Raw genomic sequence first — 25,856 nt, 5'->3', positions numbered from 1 at the left:
TGAAAATATATATGTTGATTACCTATTTTAAGTATTTCAATCTTTGTTCTTTAACTTGCAATACTAATATATATATATATACACACACACCCCCACGGACGTGTGTGCAGGCACTCGCTCTCTCGTACTCAGCTGATGGGGCTAGTAATTATCCTGCACCACCTGCGTGGCTTCGCGCTTACCAATCAGATTCCTGAGCTTTTGTCAGGTATACACCATTTGGTGGTTTTAGATTTTTGGGTCACGCTTATAAGGGCCTGCATCTGCATGCATGATTACCGCAGCCATGATCGGACCTCCATCCCTTCTTCGGCTACCTGCAGCAGGCAGGCTGCATCAGCATTTGTATGTGTGCCCGCCTTTCCGTAGCACACTCTTTATTTCATCTCCAATCTTCTTATTAATGCTAACAATCCCATCTCATCGTTCTTCACTGCTCTTGTTAATTCTCGGCATCCAATCTCATGGAGTCATGCTGATGGTATTCCCTTCTCTCTCTCCTTCCCACTTTTTTTCTTTCTATATATATATAACACTATCAATATTACTCATATTGATAAAAGGAAAAAATTATGGGCTGCAACTACAAGTCTACAACTAGAGAGAGAACATTGTATATAGACATCATATTTTTCTTTTAGGGTGTGTTTGTTTCAGGCTGTTCAACCAGTTGAGCTAACTTGAGTTCGATTCAAACTCTCTTGATAAACTTGGCTTGAACTCGACAACCTAAATGAGTCGAGCTCAAGTTAAGTGGGCTCGGCTCGGTTAAACTTGATTAAACTTCAAAAAGAAAATATATAAAATATATCTCATAAAATTATGAAAAACATAGATTGCTTAAATGGGTATACACGTGAAGTCTAAATGCTTCGTCTTCATTTGAAAAAAAAATAATGAATACTTGGTTCGGCTTAAGCTTAATCACGCTGAACAGAGCCAAATTAAAGTTTTAAAAACTCAAACCGAGTCGAGCTCGAGCTAATGAAATAAAACTCGAGTTGAGCTCGAGCCGAATTCGAGTTCCTTTCAAGATAAACAAGCTGAGTTTGAACTAACTCAATTCGGCTCGAGCTCGGTCATGAACAGCTCAAACTGCAATTCTCAGATCTACGATAATCTAAGATCACTAGGATCTCAGCTTAGAGATTTAAGATTGGACCCCTTCTTCTTACTAATCTAATTTAAATCAATGGTTTTTTACATGTAACATGGATTTAAGATCTACCTAGGATCTTTCAAAGCATACATTTTAATGCAGCTAAGATTTGATGCTATCAAACGCACCCTTAAATGTATAATTAAGATTTTGCAAAAATTTGACAATTCTGTCAAAATTCATTTCATGTATAAAGTGCACATTCTGGATCTCAACAATGTTATCTTCAGTTTTAAGAGTGAAGAACGCATCTACATAATCAATTTTCTAAATCTAGAATTAAACATCCGATTGGAGGAACCAATTCATGGGTTTTACTATTGGCTGATTGGTCCTAGGTCCGAATCCTACTTAGATTAATGAAGGACTCCGTCCGGAACTCGCTATTTTTGTTTCTATTGCATTTGAGATGTGCATGTCTTCTTGTTTCTGTGTTTTGTTTTGAAGGTAGAAACCATCGTATGAAATACATCAAAGATACATTTTGCTACTCCTTTGTTCCTCCACTTTGCTCGTATTCATTTCTGAATTTAAAGTCAGACGATGAAAAGGTAAATAAATAAGTCAAGTTGTTACACTGGCGCAGTAGAAAGCTAGCGATCAAGTTAAAATGTGGTTGCCGGCACTATTCTTTTCTCCAAAACCAGAAGCATGGAAAGGAAGGATGCAGGTTCATAATTCATACCTGCAGACCGATTGTTAGAGACTTTTTGTCATTCTTTCTTTTTCCGTAAAACTCTTTTTCTCAAAGATGGGTCAAAAAAAATTGCCGACATTTTCTGCAGATCGACAGATCTGGCGTTGACGAAAATCCCTGATGTCTTCTCTGCAAAAGAAAGCATCCTGCAGCGAGAAATTTGCAGTCAGAGACACACACTCTCACCTTTATTTCATGACAGTGGATACGTTGGATACCATCTACATTTTCTTCCAATAATAGAGAAACCACTCCCAGAAGATGACATGCATGTCAGATTCAAAGTTACCGTGTGTGAGAATGAAAAAAGAATCGTGGTAAACTGAGTTTTTGGAGTGCTATCCTTCCATACTTTCAGTCACAGAGCTAAGTTTCTGGTTGAAAAAAAAAAACCACAGAAGCCATAAAAATCATCCATGGATGACCTTTCCCCTGTTTGATTCTCTAGGAAAGACTGTGTTCGTCGGTATCTACCATAAAGGCACGGGAAGATAACGATCCACTGGCCTGAATCCTTGCAGGCCACATACGTAGAGTTAGGGACACTAACTTTTATGTATGTTCTTTTGGACTGGTTGATTCTTGTCGATCCTGTAATGCAGACAGAGTTTCAGCATGTGCAATCTTTAAAGCAATTGCTGAGACATTGTTCATCACAAGTTTTCAAAAGCAGCCTTTCTTTCTTTCTCTGGAAAAAGTCCTGCCATGGAACGAACAATTTCGTTTCGAAACTTTGGTCCCGTTTGGTTGCAGTGAAAACACTCTTCATTAAGCAATATTTCCCGATTCTGAGGAAGCTTCCATCAAAGGATCTAGGATTATCCAGATTTTAGTTAGTGCTCCTACTAACTCTGGGACCTTTCAACTTCCTGGAGATTGTAGTTCATTTAAGCTCCTTACACTCAAGAGTGTCAAATGAAACATAAACAAATCTAATTTAATATCCCAACATCAGTATGTGAACATTGCTAAATCGAACTGAAAAGTTTACTTCTTATAAACATAGAAAAATTAGGTTTAAGTGTTCTATAATAAGTTCTAAAAATTTGGTTTCTATATTTGGATGGTAAAGATAAAAATAACATTTAATATGAAAAAACTTGGTTGGGGGGCAGCTTATTCTCTTACATTTGAAATTGAGGTATTTGGATGACACCCTTATCTAACTCAATGTTGTGAAAACTTGGTTTTATGAAAATCAAGTTTTTGATGGGTTTAAAAAAATTGGTTTATTTGTTTGAGTGACAAACCCAAAACTTGGCATTTTATAACTAGGGTTTTTACCTCATCTTACAAAACCAGGTTTTATCAAAATTTTGGTTTCTTTCATGTCGTTGGTGTCATTATGCACTTATAATTAAAATGATTTAAATGAGTCTTTGTAAACATAATTATGATAAATTTTGATGGTACCTAGGGGTGAACACTATTCGAGTCCAGCCTGAGTTTAGTCAGCTCAAACTCGGCTCGAATAATGAAACCTCGAGAAAGCTTGAGCTCGATTCAGTAGTTACGTGTTGAGCTCTAGCCTGACTCAATTAAGGTTCGATAAACTCGTTTGAATATATGGACTATTACTTTACCATAAATTAACTCGATTAAGGCTCGACAAACTTAAACGAGCTTTTGTAAAAACTTATATAATTAATTAGCGTCAATATATTGGTTTTTTTATTAAAAAACGAGTTGAATATTTAAAAAATCGCTATACATCATTGAGATGAGTTTAGTTTTAACGAGTTATATATATATATATATATATATATATATATATATATATATATATAGGGATTGGGAATAGTATTGCACGTGGAATGAGCTAGGCTGAGTGCTCACGTGTGGCCTGGGTGTGGGCAGATATAGTATAAAAAAGTGTGCCCGTGATGGTTCCAAAAAGCTGAAACCTATAGCTAAAACAGCCTCCATAGCTCGATCGGACCTATTTTTGTACCGTGCCGCTGCTCATCTTCCTTCTTCCCTGCAACCAAATTTCGCTAACAAAAAGATTTTTGAGATCCGCAGCTTCCAAAATATTCTGCTTGTTCTTGCGGCAACTCTTCATTACTGCAACAATCTGTACATGATCCGTTTGATATTTAAATATATTTATTTTTGTCCGCTTGCTTCCTGGGTGTTGTTCCTTTTATTCTTCTTCTTTTCATCCATCTTCTTGTCAACTACTGGCTGTCGACTACTCCATGAGAAAAAACTTCGTTCTTTGATTTATTGAATGAGATTTAGATATTGAATTCTCTTTTGTATGCTTCCTCTTGGATCACATTAGATGACTATGTGATTGAGGAAGAGTACTCTGTTGAATGCTTTTTTGGGAGTTTTTCTTTTGCTTTCGTGTTTGTTATTGTGTAGGCAAGATGATGTCTTGCCGCCTATCTCACTCGTTTGGATGACAAATTAAAACCTAAAAACAAATCTTGTGTTGCCTTAAAACTCGACTTCAGACAGACATGCAGTCAGGGGCAGAGTCAGAAATTTTTTTCTACGAAATACCATATATATAGTTTTCTACGAAATACCACATATATATAGTTAACAAATTTTCAGTTGGCAATGAAGATACCAGGGTCTCGTGGGGCTGTCTTATATAATAAATTTTCAATTGAAAATATTTTTCTACGTCCTAGGCAGTTTCCTCAAATAAACACTAAAAAAAAAAACTAAAATTAGACTATTTATTCGTCTCAAACTGTCATGAAAACCATCTTTATGGGAATTGCATTCTTTTTGAGATGTCAACTTGGGCTTTAATATGGAAATTGTAATACTTCAATTTAATTTAATTTAGTTTGTCAAATTGCATTTTTCTGCGGGGATATCTGTTTAATTCATTCACCTAAAAGAAAATAATTTTTGGAGGGAGGGAAGGAAGTAGATGAAACAAGAACCGTTCTGAGTTGGCTGTGTTTTGCATTAGGCAAGAAACAGTGGGGTCGTTGCCCTAATAGCGAATTGTAAGGCACTCTTCCGAAAATAATAAAACAAGTTGGGGCCTCTTTCGTGCATATCGTTTTGGGAAATGAAATCACGAGAGAGGATTTATTGAATTTAGCACCAATGAATCTACAGAAATAAATGACGCTTTGACATACAAGGATATTGTTCATAAATACATTATTAATTGAAAAATATTAAAATATAAAATTAAAATTACGTCCGCTTTTGTCAAAAACGATTTGTGAAAAAATTGCGTGATCTCATTCAATAATTTGTAAGAAAAAGAAGAAGTTTTGTCTCTTTTTTTTTTGTTGTTTCTTTCCTCCAATTCCTTCGATGGTGGAGTCAAAACTCCTTTGACCGAATCCTGGATTGTTTCTAACACAACCAATGCATGGCCGTTCCTTCGTCTCCGGTCCCGCCAATGCCGGCAGCCACTAAAACTTAGGGTCTTTTCCGGCGAGGTCCGATGACTTCAGGGCGGGAGGAGAACGACCCGTGCGGTCCGGCCGCGGAAATCGAGGCGACGGCGAGGAAATCCGCGCTCCACCTTTCCCCGTTTCCCCAAAAAGGAGCCCCGTTTTACGGAGGCCGATTTTTCAGGATAAAGATTTTCCTCTTTCTTTTTCCCGTTTTGTTCCATTTTCCGGAAATAAAAGCGCCTTTCTAATTTTTACCGATTTTTTTTGAGTCGGAAGGGCGAGTAGGACAGAGACACTGTATGCGCGTGGACAAATTTTTGGCGGGAAAATTTTGGCGCGCATTTATAGCCGTTGAGATTCGGGGGAAACGAAGGGCCGTTGGGAAGGCGGTCCGCCGCACGCATTGGATGCCTCCGTGTCTCTCTCTTCTCTCTCTCTCTCTCTCGCTTTTTGGGGAAAAACTTTAGGGCTTCAATCAAACTGCCCTTTCATAGTGGAAGCTAATTAAAAGATGCATTAACGTATTACCTAGGGATTCTCATGCCCACTTTAATCTCTCTACTCCTTTCTCTCTCTACAAAATTTCCTTTTTTTTTCTTCAACAAATGTAAAGGAAGTTATGGGCGGTCCTTGTTTATGTTAATAGCTGCTTCTACTTCAAATCCGTAAAAAAAAAAATCTATCAACCAATTATCTTTAGATTGTTCTAAAGAAAGGGTTCATGATCAGTGGGAGAGAGGGTTGGTAATCAGTTAGTTTCAAATATCTCAACTCTATTTGTTATAAATAAGAAGTCACTGAGTTGAAATGCAGCAGATGGTATCCCTAAACACCAAATTAAGTCCCACAATTAAAGGTGATAAGAAGTTGGGTGGGAGCTTCGGCTCTTTTCATGTACGCTATCATTAAATACTCCTTCTATTCACCCAAGCTAACTAAAAAATTGCGACCAAATATCAGAACTATCTGAAACATCCATGAGGAAAATCGAATAGAAATCCTGTCTTTTGTTTTCACATCCGAATCTGAATAAGACTTTGAAATGTACATGTACAACCCATTTCTGGGATACATGACATTTACTTAAAGCTGAATCTGAATCCATATCTAAATCGAATGAATATTTATTTAAAACTGAATCTGAATCTCATCAGATGAGTTTGCTGAGTAAATACAGACAGATTTAAGTGAAAGCAAGAGGGTTGAGTGAGATTTCATTGGGATTAAGAAATTGTTTTTGGCGAACTACTGTAGTTTATTAATGGACTATCATACTCAGGCACGTACGCGATGGACACATCCCTTTTCATCATCATTTAGAGGTCACAGTATTTATTGGTTGGGCGTACAATGTCTTTACTGTGGCCTCCTCACGTCCATGGAGCCTTCAGAACACAGGTTGTGTCCTGACCGGGGAGCAAGAGATATCAATTACATTTATTGTGGACGGTGGTGGGAAATTAAAACGGTGCATGGATTAAGATGAGTTAAGAGAGGAGCTGATAACAGATTTGAATCGGTTCAAAAAGACCTTTTTTTTTTTTCTCATATTCAAATTCAAACTTTTGAATTTGCAATCCGAATCTGATCTGAATCGACTTTTAAATTCACACCTGAATCGGAGACCTATGTATGAATGTTGAATATATGACATTTATTGAAAACTGAACCCAAACCCATATCTGAATCCGATGAGGCATTTATTTAGAATCGAACTCAATTTCAATCTTATGTCTTTTTTTTTAAATCCGAATGAATCTGACCGGATTTCTTGGTTAGATCCTAAACTCTTTTTTTTTTTCATATCCAACTTTTTGTTTGAAGGGGTTTGGTTAAATATCGAATTCGAATCGGATCCATTGATGTCTCCACTGATATGCTAGATTGAGCAATGAACCCCTAACCTTCATCAACTTATTCCGATGGGCATAGCATAACTCGTCAAGCTGATGGGCCGGCAAAAGCCCAGTTATCCGTTTGATTGCCAACGGCGCTATTCTTTTAAATTACAAACAGTGACAAAAGCTACTTTCTAGTTGAAAAAAATAACTGTAAGTTCACCCAGTTTTCGAAGCAACTCTGGACCTTAGGGACATGGAAAAAGGGGAATGGGCTTCATAGACTCTTCCAATCCAAGTCCAAATTCGATCCAGTTTGCAGCCAATAGAAGCTTGACCAGCTCCAGTTGCAGACCAGTTGATCGCTTCAAAATCACAGCCCGCAGTTCTACCATCCAACAATTTGAGGGTCTTGTCTAGGCCTGGGCATCGGGCCGGCCCGACCCCGCTCAACACCCGAAACCAGGGCCCGGGCCCGACCCAACCATTCAAACCCGAGCCCGGGCAGATTGAATTTAAAAATACATATTTTCAATATAAAATATTATATAAATATAGTTATTCACAATAAGATATTATATATATAATTAAAAAATATCAAGCCTATATGGGTTTATTGGGCCCAACTGGTTCGACCCGATAATTAGCCCGGTGCCATTTTTCTCATGCTCGAGTCGGGCCAAGTACTCGCCGAGCTCGGTGCCCAGCCTTAGTTTTGTCATTGGTCAGCCCCCTGAAAGTCAATCCTTTGCAGAAGAACAACAGAGGAAGATAAGTGGTGAAGAGAACAGAGATCAACATTGGAAGAAAGAAACACATATTGCAGAAATAAAATAATGGTTGAAGTGGGCTGCCCTGCCCCACGGAAGTAGCTCTTTCAGTTGCATGCTTGGAGATGATCATTCTTCGGATTCCTTGCGGTGTTTTGTCTCTCGTTCCTGGTCAGCACGCATATTATTGCGTTCATTTAGAGTAGAATAATGCGCTGGCTTGTTGCAGAAGTCGCCAACATGCAGGCTTTGAGACAATCTGTCAGATGGCATCCAACTTCAACGATGCTGGTCCACCCATCTAATTTATACATACCAAAGCCAATGGACGGTGGAATCTCACTCTCCTGTTAAATAATTACTCAAGTGTACTATCTTAATGTTATTAAAGAGTGCTGATTTGGGTTCATAGTTGTCGTTCTTGAGGTTAATATAGTTAGATGTTAGCCCATTCCCTTTCCTCTCTCTCTCTCTCCATATATATATATATATATATATATATATATATATATATATATATATATATATATATATATATATATATATATATATATATATATATATATATATATATATATATATATATATATATATATATATATATATATATATATATATATATATATATATATATATATATATATATATATATATATATATATATATATATATATATATATATTAAATGGTAAAATAAAGATAAAAAAGCGACGACATACATATATATATATATATATATATATATATATAGGCACACACGAACAACAACTACTCGGGAGTTACCCAAGCAGTCCAAATGCACACATACACACACAAAGATATAAAGATATGCATCATACAAATATTGTTGGTCATATGGCAAACCAACCTAGCTAAGCTGCCATTCAAGATTTAGTATTGTACGAAAAATTGAGAAGAATGAATTTTCAGCAACTTATAAAAGGGCGACTAAGTGATAGATTATTGTAGTTCTTAACTCTTTTGGGAGAGGAACTGAAGATGCTAAGGTGTGGGTTGGGATTAGGGGTGAACACGAACAGAGTCGAGCTCGAATTTAGTTAGCTCGGGCTCGGCTCGACTAATGAAACCTCGAGCTCGCTCGAGAGTTACGTGTTGAGCTCGACTCGATTAAGGTTGGACAAACTCGTTTGAATAAAATTGATATTCATCGAGCTCGACTCAATTAAGGCTCGACAAACTCGTAAACTCATTTGAATATATCGACTTGATTAAGGCTTAACAAACCTCGAGCTCGACTTGGCAGTTACGTGTTGAGCTCGAACTCAACTCGATTATTTGAACGAGTCGACTCATGAACTCGATCTCGGCTCGTTAAGCAAATGACTCGACTTAAACTCGTTCATTTCAGGAGCCGAACTCGAGCTTTGTTCACCCCTAGTTGGGATCTTCCAAAACAGAAGCCCAAGCCAGTGTAGAACGTTTGACCTTGGTTTCATTTATATTTGGAAATAACTAAACTTCATCCTGATATACTTGGATAATAAAACGGACATGAGAACTTCTAGAGAGAGGGAAAGATAGAAGGAGAGAGAGAGAGGCACTTGTTATTCTAGTGCAACAAAGAACCATTTATGGAGCACATTGAATGTCCTCTGCATGAACATATTATGAACAAACAAGATGATCTGTGGGAGTGGGACCAAGCCACAACATGGCCATGATACTCGCAGCACATGTCACATTCATGCCGCAGAAGTGAAGTTAAAAGCTCCCCTCCGGCCATGCCCTTTGGCGCTGAGAAAGGGAGCAGCCATTGATGTCTCTTGCCTGCCCCATAATGGATGATGCATGCATGTAGCAACATGCCATGGATGCACTCAAACGATATTAATATCAATCATCATCGTCATTCTGTAGCAGGACATGGCCTGGCCCAGACCATCAGCGACTGATCAAGCTGGGCCTGCCGGGACTTGACCGAGAAGGTTAGGTTGAGAGCGAGTTGGCTGACCGGCGAGGTTGTTGCTTGACTTAGTTCATTCATGAAAGGCTCAGTCCAGTACACTGCACCATGTGTCAGGTCAGGTCTCTAGTTAAAACAAGCTGCTCCGAAGAGAGAGAGAGAGAGAGTCCTGTTTCTTCCTTGTCACATGCACTGCAAAAATTGACGTGTTGCACAAATTTTGTCATGATATAATAAACTCAAGAGGGCCCTTATACGTCAATTTAATACAGCATTTGTAATGTGTGGAAAAAGGAGCATCTGGCAATTTGACTTCGGATCAAAGTCATATTTCCAACCTAACGTATGCATTATTCAAAATTATTTTAACTAAACACACACACACATATGAAAAGTTAAAAGTTAAAATCATCTTTAAGATAAAGAACCTTACATGTTATATAAAGTGTAAATCATCAATTAATTAGGTGATCTGCCCATTCTTAAAACCCAGAGTATGTCTGTTTATGGTGTTTAGAATAAAATGTGCATGTGATCAACATTAATAACAAAATTCTAAGAAGGAATTTGGTAAAATAGTATATAACTTATTTAGTTCATTCAAGTAAATACACGTGCATATGTGGTTTGCTACTTAGGAATTAAGAACTCAAGAGTATATATATATATATATATATATATATCACATGCGACACACACATGCGACGTCTGCGATGCTGTATGCAACCTGACATATTACCTATATTAAACATAATTTGTTTTATATAAGTAGTATTAATTTGTTAATTTAGTTAGCACACAAAATTAAGCAAGGATAATGCGATGTGAAACTTATTATCTAAAAAAGAACTGACGCAAACCATGTCTATATAAAAGGTTGAATGAGGAAACATATAGTCCTTCAATAAAAAATAAACCTTTTGCAAGTGCATGCTCTCCTACCATGTCATTACCATATATGGTTGAATTGATTAAATCCGGGTGAGCAGGAGGATTAATCTCACCGCCCAAACAAGAGCCGAAGCCCCCTTCCCTTCCCTGTCCCTAGGATTTAGAACGGTTTCAATAACAGTGCATCAACTTGCATGAGGATTAATCTCACCATCCAAGCAAGATCCAGTCGATGCCTCCTCCTTCGCCCAGTCCCTAGGATTTAGAGCGGACTAGAATAAAATGTGCATGTGACCGACTAGCGAAACTAGAATTTTTTTTTTAGTGGGGCACTCATTGAATATCTTTTTAACTTTTTTGAAGGACATTTATATATATAACAATCAAATATATCAAAAGATTAACATGTACTAATTTTATGAAACTAGTGCGGGCAACTGCCCACACCAGTCACCATGAGGCTACGCCACCCACTAGAACCCCTGTATACGGCATAAGCATCCTAGCCCACCTGTTTAAACTATGACCGCTCGAGGAAAATCCTCACTTCATGCACGATATGACAACTTCTATAGGAAACACTAAATCTGGAACGCTGGCTCAATATGAGAACGAGCGTACGTACGTACGTGAAGTTAACAAATAATAAAAGCACGGCGGATTCCATTCGAAGCTTAGTCACTAAAAACGAGCAAGAAGCTGCAGGGGAGGAGGAATAATGAGAGGCAAATGTGAGGGTACGAAGAAGCCATTAAATTAGGCAAATAAGAAACGAAAGCAGTCGCCACCATGATGCCTCTCGTACTAATATATAATGATGTTCAGATATTATTAAAGCATTTCACTCTTTCTTTTTCATCACAAGGCCGTGAAAAGACCACTTGGATACGTGAGCTCCAATCTGAGTGTTGAGATCTTGGGGGCCCATCCAAAGTTCCAAACCGCCATTGCTGTTGTAAGAACCTGAACATCAGTTGGGGTTTCTTCTAAACTAGGGAATTGCAGGTGGGGAATGTAAACTTGCAGCAACTTATGGTCCTGCCAAAGCATACTAAGAAGCGTGGGTCGGGCCGGGCCGAGCCCACTCGAATCTGCAACTGACCGTTTACCAGACGCGAGCCAGTGCGTCGAACCCCTGCGGGCAACTGTTAAACCCTGCTAAAAAGACTAATATAAACAAAATTTTCTTTTATTCTTCTAGTTAAGCTGCAAAAATACATCAGTTGGTCTCTCTCTCTCTCTCTCTCTCTCTATATATATATATATATATATATATAAACTTTCAGTGGTACAACTTTGTTTTATGAAGCCTACCAGCATTGGAAGAAGAAAACTTAATCTTGAGATCATGTGTAACCTGTATTGTCGAGCCTGAAGTACAGGCTCTTCATTCCCATGCTTATAGTTATTTGCGAGTCCGTAACTATATATGTATTCTTTTTTTTGTTTCCAAAAGTACTAAATCTTGTGAAATATTTGAATACGTTAAAACAAACTGAAATATTGGTAATAAATCACCTTAACACATTCCTACCGTTAGATCTAATGTTTGGTAATCAAATCTAACATCATGTTGGCTAATAACCGCTTCGACATGCATTACATGTGCATATATTTTGAATATCTTGGAGATTGGATCTGAGATTAGCCCTGTGAGCAGGGGTGGAGCCACATGTGGGCATCTGTGGGCAATTGCCCACACACTGCAATAAAAACCCTTATTTGTATGTTACTCAAACTTTTACACATTTACATGTAAAATTACCTCCAAATATGCAAACTTATGTTTTTACGTGCACATGCGTGCATGGCTGTGCTTTTTTGTTTATTTATTCACATTAAATGTAAAAAAGAAAAAATTAAAGGTGCCCAACGTTGGGGCAAAGAAGTATCGTTGCTCGACTTTTGAAAATTAAGAAATGGGCACTATTTTTGAGAAAAACTGTCGACCTGAAAAAATATATATTAATATTGTCTATAGAATGATAAAAAATATCAGCCATAAAGGACCATTCAATTCCTTTGGTTGAATAAACATAGTTTTGTTCTCAAGAGAAGTACTATTCTTGTCGTATACCAAACACCAATTTTTCTTTTTAATCGGCAACTTTTTGAGAAATTTCACTCAAAAGTTAAGCGCCTAGTTGTTGACTTTCAAAAGTTGAAACATGCAAACATGCAAACTGGATTTTCAAAAACTCATTAAAAATCCAAATTTTTACAAAACCTGATCTTGTGAAAACAAATTTTTAGAGGGTGGTTACATTTTTTTTCCCATTAGTAGTTGTTCATAGTATTAAAAAAAAGCTTTGTATCTTCTCATGCATGTTTTGCTTTCATTTATCTCAAGCAACAAGTACCTTCGTAAAACACATATATACATGTAAATAATACATACACATTCGTATGCACAAGTAGAAAGAAAAAGGAAGAGAGAGAGAGAGAGAGAGCACCGAAAGGAGAGGTAACTCCGGCCCTATGCCAGCGTTCGAACCTTGAAAGCGAACTTTTTTTTAACCTTGATGTGTTTGGAGAAAGAAATTAATGGAGAAGAAGACTTTGTAGAGGGATGTTGAAAAATTATATTTCAGCTAGTAGCGGAGCTACCGTGCGACTAACATGGGCCACTGCCCACACCAGCTCTTGAAATCTTGCATGGCGATTAAGCTGAACCTGTGATCATGTGGTGCCCATACCAGACCTGAGTCAGTGCCCCACAAGCACACATTATCTTAAGCGAGAGATCGGTTAGTGCCCCTCAATTAAAATTTTCTGGCTACGCCATTAGTTTCAGCCCCGTCGAAATTTTGAAATTATCGTTCATCCGTCCTAACAAATAAATTCATAGATCCGCCCCTGAATCCATGCACGTCACCTGAAATCATAGGATTCCAAAATATATAGTTGGAAGATGTAATTTGTTTTCTCCTGGCGATGTCATAAAAGAAGATCCGGTCCTCAGCTTTCCCGGCGCAAAACTTCTTCCTTCCAGTCAACTTAGAGCCCTTCAAGTCGCAAAAGGTCGAAAGTTTGTTACCTCGACCATACGTCGAAGAGGTTGATAACGTAAAGATCATACAATAATGGGAAGACTTGGTGAATAAGGAATGGGAGACTTCAAAACTTCCACATTGGTGGACAAAACGTACATAAAATAAATAAATGGCATCTCGGTCTGACAGGTCTCCCAAACACAACGCTTTTTCTAGTCATTAATTAAAATAATTGTACACCAAAAAATTGCTCGTGGATTTGGTTACCATTTGTGACAAAAGAGCAAAGTTGTGTCGCCAAATCTTATTGCTTATATCGATGCAATGGTACTGGAAATGAAAAAAAATAAAAAAAAAGAAACTATTCTTTTATTTTTTCATAAATTAAGGCTAAGTATTGCTCGAGCTACATGTAGACCAGTGTAAGCTGCTTGTTAGTGCGGACGGAAAATGGACTTAGTGTGTCTCCGTACGCCCTTTAGCTAAAAATTTCTTGCTCCACCACTAAGGCTAAGACCCGAGAATATCTCTAGTGCTCAACTGTTAACTGTCGCTTGTCAATTTTACGAATCTATCGGACCTTCACTCTTCTTGTCTATCAAACTTTTTTCCGATGCAAAAATTAAAATGATGATTTCCAAGGTAGATCTTAATTAAGTCTGGTTTTTTATCGGACCTTAATTACTGAATGGCTAAGCGATTTGATTCTTAAAGAGCCAATCTCATGGGCAATTAAGTAGAAATAAGATCCGACAGTATGGCGGCTCACAATCAAGGGGTTCGAGGTTTGAATCCTAGTGATTGCTATCAGAATTGAGTGTGCTACTCTTTTGGGCTGCAAATAATGGCAAACATTTAAAAATACCTAATGAATTTTATGTGGAAGATAGTTTTTCCTAAGTAAACATTTAATGAATTTTATGTCGAAGATAGTTTTTCATAAGTAAACATTTAAAAATATGCATTGATTGAAGTCAAGGAGATGCACCAAACAGACTTTACAGACGCTCCAACAAGGTCGGGATTCCTCTTCTTCTAATTGGAAAACAAAAAGCCCAGTGTGTCAAAAGAGAAAAAAGTTGCATATGATAAATTTTTGGGCTACAAAAGATTTGGATTATTAACTAACACTGTCAGAGGCATGACATCAGTATTCTTCAGTTTTAATTCCTACAGTCCTATATATATATATATATATATGGATCATGACTTTTCTGGGTGTATTTGACATCTGCTTATTTATTTGAAGTCTCTCATGCTATTTTTGGTCTTTCCTGAGAAAGGTTAGTAGCGCAACCTTCCTGATCACACGCAGAACTGTTCAATCAAGTGAATTAGAGAGCTAACATTGATGTTTGCTAAGTTGTAATGGTTATTTAAAGAGTATAAACAATCTCTAGGGAAGAAATAAATCAATATATTAAGAATCATCAATGATGATAATTGAACCAAGAAAAGATTTTCTCTTTAATACATATGCATTTCTTATTTTCCACATCTCACAGTAGCTTAATTTGTTGCAACAATGAAAATTTTCCACTTTCAATTGTGAGGAACGAAGTGGGTTTCAAATCTGTTTTCTTTTTTACTACTATATTAGCTTTTCCTTGAACTGTTTGTGTTAGAAGGTCAAACTATATTGGAACTGTTCTCAAAGTCCAGATTGCATTGGTCGTATCAGCATGAAAATTCACTGTAGGTTTCTATGTGAATGCCTCTCGATTAATTTTAAGGGACAAAAAATTAGGATATTGGAACAAGTTTATGGAACACACTTTTAGTGCAACCAGTGTTTCATGAATATTTTCTTATATCTCATCTAATCTAGTTTTGTGAAAGCTAGGTTTTATAAAATCGAGTTTTTTAAAAACTTTAGTTCTTGTTTGGTTGACACACTCAAAACCGACTTTGAATAAAGTATGAGACGTTTAGTACGATTGCTACTTTCTAGTGATTCTACATCAAAATTCGAGGTATATTAATGAAATACTATGTCACAAAGTTTTATGAATTTATCCAATTTGTTTTCTCTATCATCCTTCACCACTAAAACACAATTCGAACACTTTCACTAACTTTGTTGTTGTCAAAGTCTAAAAAGTTTACTTCATTCTTTTATTTGCCGCTTTCTATACTAGAAGAATCACCGAAGACGATTTTCCTTTTTTAGTTTGTAGGCAACAAATAACAGCGATTATCTTTGTTTTTGTTAATTGAACATTATATATATATATATATATATATATATATAATCTTAACTGGGTTTTTGTAGCATTCGCCTAACTTGTTCAGAGTCGCTACATTCTTTAACACATTATATATATATATATATATATATAAGGCTATGGGTAGAATGTGTAGTGATCTTAATTAGAGAGAGAAAGAGAATCTCATCAAATAATTGGTGCTAACTTTTTATACCATGTTATTCTAATCCATTTTAGAGATGTATATATATATATATATATATATATATAGAGAGAGAGAGAGAGAGAGAGAGAGAGAGAGAGAGAGAGAGAGAGAGAGGAGAGAGAGAGAGAGAGTACAGAGTCTTGGCAGACAAGTCATTGGATTCCGCTGCTTGGGGTGAACATGTGGCATTTCGCCCTCTCTCTTCTTGCGCCAGGCGGGAGGAACTGGGGAGTCTAGAGAGAGAAATATTTTCTTCTTAAAAGGGCATCAAGAGAGAAACAAAAGGGCCCCATTTTGCATCATCTGTCCTTGAAATGACAATTATGCCCTTGGAAGATCCAGCAACCGCCCGGCAAAGGAAACCTTTTCAGCAGTGTAAACGGCCGTTCCCGCCAGACAAGCTTGTCCATCATTAATTTTAATTGAATGGGCTTTATGGTACTTTCTCGTTAGGGTTTGCCCTTTTCGCCCTTCGTTTCCTTCTTTCCCCTCTCTCTTTCCATCTCTATCTCTCTCTAAAATGGTTAAGCATTCAACGACTCCCCTTCCCAATATCTCCTCTCTCTCTCTCTCTTAGGTTTCCGTTCTTCCCTCTTCCCCGCCCCTTCAATCTTTCAAACCTCTCCCTCCCTCTTTCCCTCCCTCTCTCTCTCTCTATATACATGAGATTCTGGAGAGAGAGATGGGGAAATACATGAAGAAGACGAAGGGCACAGGAGAGGTCGCGGTGATGGAGGTGTCGCAGGGATACCTCGGAGTGCGAACGAGGGCTAGAACCCTCGCCCTCGAGAGGGCCGCCGCCGGGCTCCAGAAGGCCGCTTCCTACCTCCAGCTGCGCAGCCGGCGACTCGTGAAGCCGCCCTTCCTCTCTTCCCCGCAGCAACCGCACGCTGAGCAGCCCAAACCCCACTCCTCCGACCACCCCAAGCGCGCCCACCAGCAGGAACGTGCTTCCAGCCAGACCGATTCTGCCGGCTGCGGCGCTTCCAATAAGTCGAACGCGAAGCTCGCCGGCACAGCCAATTCCGCCAGGTCCCGTTCGGTTTCCGTGTCGCCTGGCAGGTCCAAGCCGAAGCCGTCGGAGAACGAAGCTGCCACCATGGCCGCTTCGGCGACCTCGTCGGGCACCGAGCATGCCTCCGAGAGCGAGACCGCTGTCGAGGCGTCGTTTGGGGAGAATGTCATCGAGGGCGACGCTAGGGAAAGGTAGGCTGTGGGCTGCCCGCTTTGTGCTGTTTTTGGACTAACCTGCTTTTCCTTGCCGGAAAACCGCCTATGCTTCCTGGAAAAACCAGGGTTTTGCATTTGAGTGGTTTGGGGGTCTAGGGACGGTGGTTTAGGGTTTATGCTTAAACCTGCCGTCTTGGTTACAATATCTCTTTTGGGTAGCGCTAAAAATGAGAAATCCTAAATAGGGCTTCGTATTTCCGTATTTGAGGAAATTTGTTTAAGAAAATATCTTTCGCGCACCATTTTTTCCATTTTTTTGTTCACTTTAAAACGTCTACCAGAAAACGCTCTTTCAAAAGCTTGAATTTCTACACATAAACTCTCTCAACAGGAAATGGAAAAAATTCTTGTTGCTTTTTGCGCTGCCGCTCATGTTTTCATTTCGTCATTATTGAAATGAAAAAAAGAAAATTGAAGGCCGAATATGTTGTTTATTCTGGTTTTTAATGTTGTTTATTCTGGTTTTTATTTGCCTCGAAGCATTGTTATTCTGAATATTGATCATATACCCCTTGAGCTGTCTATGGGCAGAAAGTGTTATAGTTCATTATTTGTGGAGAGAGTTTTTTCTTTTCTTTTAATCTTTTTGGCTTTTGGTAGTTGTCCAGCTTTTTGCTTTGATTCCCCTAATATGATCACTTCTGTGTTCATTGGGTTCCATTTCTCTGTGGAAATTTTGCTTGTTTTTTTCTTCCTCTTTGTTTTAAAAGGTGCTTTGTGCTTATTAACTAAATCCATTTTTGCATGATGCTGGTCATTTCTCTTTTTTGGATGTTCTTTTTCTTACCATTTTTTAAAGTTCCGAACCCTCCTTTCCGAATCCGGGTTCTTTCATCATCTAGATTACATGCACTCTCGTTAGAGAAAGAAGGAAAGGAAAGGAACGAGACCTTGCGACTTCTCTATCGTATATGTTTAGGATCTTTAATTCGTATGTTTTATTGCTGAGAGTGGATCATTTACTTAAAACCATTTGTAGTTTACTTTGAGCTTAATGTGTTAACGTTCTTGTGTTGTTCTTTCTTCCTTACTAGCTCAAGGAGCGTGAGAGAGACGACACCTTGCAGTTTGATGAGGAACTCAGAGAGTCTCGAAGCGCCCGGTTCTACAACTAAGCCGACTAACCAGTCTGAGAGCAACCGGAGAATACGCAACGGGCCGCGCCGGAGCATCCCCACTGCTCGTGAAATGGAAGAATTTTTTTCTGATGCAGAGCAGCAGGAGCAGCAAAGATTTATTGAGAAGTATGGTGGCGCTTGCCCTATTTCTCTTCTTGTTCTGCTTTTTCTTTTTGTTCTTTGTGTTATAGCTTTTTCAGTTCCTGTTTCTAAAAGTTTGTCTCCTCCTTGCTCTTCCCGTTTTAGACTTTCTATTTCCCTCCAGATGAGCCCAAGAGAAGCCAACTTTTTCTGGGTTTATTCCCCTACTAGTTGAAAATTGTGGGCCAAGATAGTAATAACAATACTGTTAATAATAGTGATGATGATGATGGAAGCTCAGCCAACTGTAGGTTTATCTCTTGTGTTCTTGTGTTGATAAACTGGAGTCTTTGGGTGTCTTCCTGGCCTCTATGCCAACAAGATCAAAGCTTCCTGGCCTCTATGCCAACAAGATCAAAGCTTGATGTTCGCATATGCGGTTCCTTAAAACCATATCAATTCCTGATTTGTTTCTTAGGAGTAAACCATGTTGACAGTTTAAGAATATTTCTGTCGTATCTCTTATTTGTTGGAAAAGTTGTTGTAACTAGTGTATCAATTTAAACGTGGTGTGCTATTTGAATGGCAGGTACAATTATGATCCGGTGAACGATTTGCCTCTTCCGGGAAGGTACGAGTGGATACGATTAATTCCGTAGGAGGTGGTGGTGACGGGTCGGGCATATAGAGTATCTACCATTATTCTCTTTTCCAGGGGTTCTCAAGAGTGGGGTAGGAGATATGCTGAACTCCGACTTCCCCCTTGTAAAGAAGAGTCTAGCAATATAGATGTTTTTATGAATGATCTGCTGTAATATACGGGTCTGAGTTACACAACAGCATGTAGTTCGATTCCAATCTTTAACAGATCATTTGAGTCAAGTCCTTTCTCTGTTTCTCTCCCTCTCTCTCGTCCCGTTTATAGAGGTACCCGATAGATAGATACTACACAACATACAATGGACAAAACTTTTGGGAGATTCAGATTCCCGAATTTGTTACGTTGCCAGTTTTATAAATATAAACCGTGAAGAGCCTCCTCTTTTCTTCTGTAACAATCTGTTGCTATTTTTTACTCCCTTTGATTATGTGTGCCTCATTTCTGCATTGTTTGGGAATGTTTTTTGGAAAATTTCCAAGATGGGGATCGAGGTTTTCCTGTAGAAATCGGTGGGCGTTCTTGTGCAGGGTCGAGCGGGTACCGTCTGGTCGTTAACCATGTAACTCTTAATCGATTTTTAAACTCACTGACTAAAGCATTCGTGTAATCTCTGGTAACCTTCATGGTTGCTGACATCAACGTTCAGTCATCTGTTTTCATTGGTTTTGCCCCGACCCTCTGACCCTACAATAAGTTGGTGACGGTGGTTCTGTGGGGGCTCGAAGTGAGTGTCCAACATGTATCTGAGGATTCTGAGCAGGCCTTGGAATGTACCCTGTTGTTATCGAACTCGACGGCAGTCCAGTGCTCTCTGCAATAACTTCACCGTCTTCTGTGAAGAGGTTTTTCTCTTATGGACTTCTGCTCCACTTGTCTCGCAAAAAATTAAAAATTTTCTGATTCACTGATGGGAAGATTTTATATCTCTTCAAAATAAGAAGCCATTAAATGAGATCTTCGATCTGCGCTCATGCAAACCACTCGTTCGCTGAGAGAGAGGAAACAGATAGAGGTGGTTTCACTGTTCTTATTTTTGTCTGTTTCTTCTGCGACCGATTGACATGCACCCACTTAGTGTTTGTGGGCTTGGAGAAATGTGCTGAAATTGCTTGACTTGCGCGGGAAAAGGCTCCCTCCAAGTTGCAGAGTGGCCCCACAGCTCGCATAGATCCATTGCCCACTGCTTTTTTGGCCTGATTTGATTCAAGTCGGTTGGTTCCAATTCAAGCCTTCTTGTCATCTTCCCCTCGCCTGGTTGACCAGCAACGGTGGTGAACACATCCTTCTTTATAGTGGGAGGGTTCTGGTTCAACTTGCTTTCTCCGATGAGGTCTGTTAATGGCGGACGAGATTCGACGCTGTTCTATCTGTACCATCCTCTCGAGGCTTCGCCACTTGCTTGGTCTATATAGGCTCGTGCAAAAGCGAGCGAGAGAGGAAGGGAGAAAGATGGGACTGCCATATATGAGGAAGGCAGAAAAATGTGAAAAGCAAGTCTTTGTTTCCACTTTCATGTTAATGTACAGGGGTTTTTGAAGCTGGACAAAAGATTTGGTCCTAGTCTACTAAAAGGTGTGAAAACACCACGTTTGATTTGACGCCAATCATATGGTTGAGTGGCAAATGGACCATGGACCATGACTCTGCCCTCCATCTCTTTGGACCTGTTGTCTCAGTTCGCCAACACAGGAAATCTTCTTCAAGGGGAAGAGGGCCATGGCTGCAGTTGCATTTATTTGCATCCATGCTTGTACTCTGCTCGGCTTTTGAGCTTTGTCTCCCATTGAAACCAACAGTGATGGAGTGCATGACCCTACACTGCAACAACCGGACGACCATCAGATTGGCAGTTCGATAGAGTTGAGCTATGCTATTGTAGAGCCCCTGTGATCTAACAACAATGCTTGGTCCCCCACCTGCGTGTTCCTTCCTCAAATCCTTGTCACAAGGACACAGCATCTGCAAAACTCAAGACTCATGTTTGCGGCGCATAGGGAAATGAAAGAATTGTTAATTTTAGAAAGTGCAAGCTAATCCTGCTTAAATCTTCATGAGGACTGAGGAATCAACACAGTGGAGAAGAAAAATAGTTGCAATGGAATTCTGGGAACATGAAACATGAGCTGGATAAATCAAGATGCGCAGAGCTGAACTCTTTCCTTCCCAATCTAAAACATTGAAGAATAAACTTGGGTTTTCCTACTGTCCCCAAATGGACATCATTTGGAACTAATTTGGCAGAGGAAACTAACTACTTTAAGCATGATGAAACATGAAAACATGATTCACAGGCTAAGTTCTTGCCCTGAAAGGTTATAATAGTACGAATTCATGACAGATGCTTTAGACTGCACTTGGACACGCAGGCCCTATTTTCTTAAAAGACCTTTCAACATCCTACTGTTCGTCGGTCCAAACTGTTACATGTGGAAGAAGCCACTCTTGGAGTAAGAAATCTGGCTTCGTGGTTAATGTCCATGAAAATGTCATTTTCCATCTTTTGTTTGCGAGTGAACAGTGTTATTGGGTTCTTCACACGATCACATCTAACCGTTCTCGAAGGGAAAGTCTGCATTTGACTGTTCTACTGTAAAAGATGGACCTCGAAATATCTTTTCAGGAAAAAAGAAAATGAGAACTTTAAGTAAGAGGAGAATGATGTAACTCTTGAACAGAAGTTTTACTCCTTTTTTCCCATATTATCCATCTTCATGAACCTGTCTAGTTCTTGGAAGATGTACCACACGACAAGTTTCAGGAGAATTGTTTGTTGCTACCACCATTTTCTTTTTAGAGAGAGAGAAAGAGAGGAACTCAGTCGCAGCAGCATTAACGCAGAAATGGCCCTTGTCACAGGCATTTTTTGTCAGAAGTGCTTCAAAAATGAAGTGAAATCAGCCGACGGTAGTTTAGTTGATAGCTTGAAAACTTTTCGTGTTATTGGAGGCATTGCACTATTAAAGGTGAAATAAAGGATTAATGCTTATGTTGAATCAATTTGACCAAATACTCATGTATACTCCCAACTCTCGTTGCCGAATTGAATTAAAAGCTGATATTGCCAGTTTCACAGAGCAGCTTGGCCGCTATCTGCCAGTTTTTAGTGAAAATAACAATAAACAACACTCGCGTTATTCGTTTTTAAGAAACAAAAAAGCATTTCAAAAGTTCCAAGAAAAGCCAATTGCATTCGGCTGATACCAACAATTCATCTCCAATTCTGATATCAATACGGGTATGATCAATAAAAGGATTGGAAAAAAAATGGGAAAAAGTAAGAAACTTTTACTAAGTAGCTCCAAAAGAATGCACACGATTTGATATACAGTCGAATGAATAAGCTCAAAAGTTTGCCAGTTTGGGCATATAAATGCAGTACTAATTATGCAGACCTGTAATTTCTGCTGAGCTTTAACTTAAGAAACGACATCTAATATGCCTGACTAAACTCTATAAGCAATTCAAGGTTTATGTCAGATCATGCATCAATGAACTTAAAAAAGCATGAATTGAAGTCGTTTTCAAGCACATAAAATGGACTCCCTTGAATGGTGAGATCCTGCAATCATGTTTACTAGTTATAACCAGAATATTGATAGCAGTGTCCATTAGATAACTGCACAGATAAGGAAATCTTGATCAATGGCGCATTCAAAGCGATCTTTCTTCCCTTTGGAAAGTGGTATAAATTTTTGGAATCCAATGTTAGATATCAAGTGGGCCACCACAAAATGGACATTATGGGAGCACACTTTGAATTTTTTCCCTTGGACCATTCAAAACAAAGAGCATCCAATGCTTCGATTAGGAACATAAGGCAGTGGGTTTGCTTTAGATGCTGTGGGAGGAGGTGGGTATGAAGTCTATGGGGAGTGGAAGCACTTCAAGTCAGGAATTGGTTGTGGTTGATCCAAAACCATGATAAGAACATGATCCAATCCAGATTTAGATAAGAACAGAGATGGATCAATATCCAAAGTTTATGACAGAGAAACACTGGATTAGTTGAGATGAACATGCAAATTACATGGCTAAATATATTCAATATATAAATGTGAAATACTTAGATTTAAAGGGTGTTTGATGAGGCTGGCATTGTAGAATTTTAGATCTAAAATTCTCATTTTTGATAAAATGGGAACTGCAGTACTAAACAAAGTCTTTTTTGCTTCTGGAATTTCATGCTCGTTCTTGAATCAAAATTCTGGAACTGGGAATTATGATTCCAGAATTTAACAAGATTTTTATCTTTCTTTAAGACACGCCATGATGGTTTTAATTCATCAATTTTAAAATTGTAATTCCTGTTTTTATCAAACACATTATTTTCAATTTAGAAATCAAAATTCCAGACTGGCAAGCACAAAGGGAAATTAGAACTGCAAGTCTTCATTCTAATTCCACTTTGAGGTGGAATTTTGTTTCTAGAATTTTAACTCTAAAATCAAAATTCAAGTATACCCTCTGAAAAATGAAAAAAAAAAAAAAAACATAAGGCTATGTTTGTTGGCCTTGGACCTGAGATCATAGGCTGATCTCAACTCCTCCTTAGATGAAATTCTATGCTGAAGCAAATAGTGAATTTCACAACTGAGAATTTGAGATCTACAATAAATTATAAAACCTATGGATCTCCATGGTACCACTTACGGCGCCCAGTCTCTTGATTGTACGCATCTAAACAAGAAGTTGTTAGATCCATACCACTCGATAGATAAGTTTCATCTATATAGTACTAGTATATCTTATCAGATTCCGTGAAATATCTAGTAAAATCCAATTTTACCGCCTCTGATGCTGGAATTTTAGAATCTTACTTCTCTTCTCTTTTCTCGCTGCTTGGTAATTCCTAACCTGACACTTAATAATGACAGCCAGTGACATGCTCATGCAGGCCAAACGCATGCAAACATTAAACCAGCTGGTAAAATCATGGCCGTCACGGAAAAAGCTGGTAAAATCAACGTCACAAATTCATCCTACGAGAAATTTGAAGATCTTAAACTTTGTCGGCGACTAAGGCTGGAACAAGAGGGCAAAGCTTGCGTCCTTTCAGTAGTGAATATTTTTAGAAAAGGCGCATGACTTTTATTAATATAGCAGAAGATGCCCAAGTTTCAAAATTTTTAGCTAAAAAGTCTATATGGGGATGTTTGATTACTCCGGATTTGATATTCACGTTGATGTGGATATTGACGTGACATACTTTTGTTTGATGTGGTAAAAAAAAAAGATGCATGGCAAAATTTATGGTTCATTAAGTTCACCGCTTAAGATCATTAGTTTATTTTTTGCATTGAGAGAAGGTCAGTTTTAAAATAAGAGTAGGAAAAGTTTATCTTAAATCAATAGTTTTCAAATCCGAAACTATCAAACACTCCTTAAAGGCCAATATGGGTATATGTTTGGGCCCGAGCACATCGCATGTGTTCGGGTGCCCCGAAAAAGTTTTCCCATTTTGTCTTAGTAAAGGAGCGTTTCAAAGACAACACAAACACAACCCAGAACTCCAACAAAGGGGCTGCTATGATCTCTTTAAAAATAATCCGTGCATACACATCAGATTTTACAGATCTGGATAACTAATCCGATGTTTACAACATTGATATATTTTTTAATCGAATCTGGTGAATGAAAAACATTGAAACATGAGTCTCGATTTGTTATATTTTCAAACTTCGGGCAAGTTTTCTGCAAAACACTTCTTCATCAATAATTCAGCTGATCATGTGGGGAGGACTGCATCGTCCCCATTCCATTAGTATTATTCAGGGGAGGGCCCCCCACGTTGTCACTCTTCAAAACGGGAATATGGCCTCGCCCATGGCCTCTGCTCTGGCCGTCGATTAACCGGACATGCTGAAAAGGACACTCTATTCAAAGAATTCGATGCATGAAACTGCCATTTACTGTTCAGTATCTTACATCAATCGGATGACTTGTCATGAGGTAACTGTATGATTCTCAGGTGCGAAAGAGCATCAATCGCATGACTCGTCGAGGTAACTGTATGATTCTCCGATGCGAAAGAGCACAGCCAAATGAGATATCACTCTGGAAGAGATAGAACTTTAACCTTATGAGAGAACCAACAGGTCGAAAGAGACTTATATTTGACTTCTTTCCTGTTGTTCGAGGTCAGGGATCCAGCTGTGCAACGCCACTGGTGCTGAATAATTGCTTTGTAAGGGCGTTACCTTGATTTCAGTGTGATTCGAAATTTCTTCGTTTGGATGATTGAACTGGAAGATCTGATCCACTCATGGTGTAGTTTTGGAGTTGGGGTAGGAAACACACTTTACATATATACATTCAATGGGCTTGGTTGAGTTTATCGAGCTTAATGTAGCATTCTTAGCTCGAGCTCGATTCGTTTAACTTGATGAATCACTACTTCCAAGCGCCAATTCTAGTCAAGCTTATGCCGGTTGCTCCATTAACATGGCGCTTGCTGTTTACCAGTTGTTGTACTCAACTGTTCTAGCTCCCATGTCAGCTGCTGGATCAAGATTTGGGGACCAACTTTCCACTGGAATTATGAGATGGAATTGTGCTGGATAATTAATCATCAGTAATCTTACCACATATAATGGACGACTGGAAATGCCAAAAAAGCAAACAGTGGATGTGATAGCGTAGATAGGTCTCTAGTCTTAGGGGTCTATTTCTCAACTTGGGTTCTATGGATTGAGCTGATCCGAATCCGAC

At 38.7% G+C, this 25,856-nt stretch overlaps 1 protein-coding gene across 1 annotated transcript; it reads left to right on the top strand.

Moving 5' to 3' along the window:
• The first annotated feature begins 16,570 nt into the window (after positions 1–16,570).
• On the top strand, positions 16,571–19,369 carry LOC116265350 (cyclin-dependent kinase inhibitor 5-like). Its single transcript, XM_031645912.2, has 3 exons — positions 16,571–17,264; positions 18,323–18,532; positions 19,077–19,369. The coding sequence occupies exons 1-3, from the start codon at positions 16,741–16,743 to the stop codon at positions 19,144–19,146; spliced, it is 804 nt and encodes a 267-aa protein (XP_031501772.1). The 5' UTR covers positions 16,571–16,740; the 3' UTR covers positions 19,147–19,369.
• Positions 19,370–25,856: the final 6,487 nt, after the last annotated feature.

The sequence above is a fragment of the Nymphaea colorata genome, chromosome 12 (assembly GCF_008831285.2).
Source record: "Nymphaea colorata isolate Beijing-Zhang1983 chromosome 12, ASM883128v2, whole genome shotgun sequence".
NCBI lineage: Eukaryota > Viridiplantae > Streptophyta > Magnoliopsida > Nymphaeales > Nymphaeaceae > Nymphaea > Nymphaea colorata.
This window is presented reverse-complemented; position numbering and strand designations above follow the sequence as displayed.

Excerpts from the sequence above, each read along its gene's own strand:
- LOC116265350 (XM_031645912.2), top strand. The coding sequence starts at position 16,741 with ATGGGGAAATACATGAAGAAGACGAAGGGCACAGGAGAGGTCGCGGTG. Across the intron at positions 17,265-18,322 it reads GAGGGCGACGCTAGGGAAAG|CTCAAGGAGCGTGAGAGAGA; the intron begins GTAGGCTGTGGG and ends CTTCCTTACTAG. Across the intron at positions 18,533-19,076 it reads CAGCAAAGATTTATTGAGAA|GTACAATTATGATCCGGTGA; the intron begins GTATGGTGGCGC and ends TTTGAATGGCAG.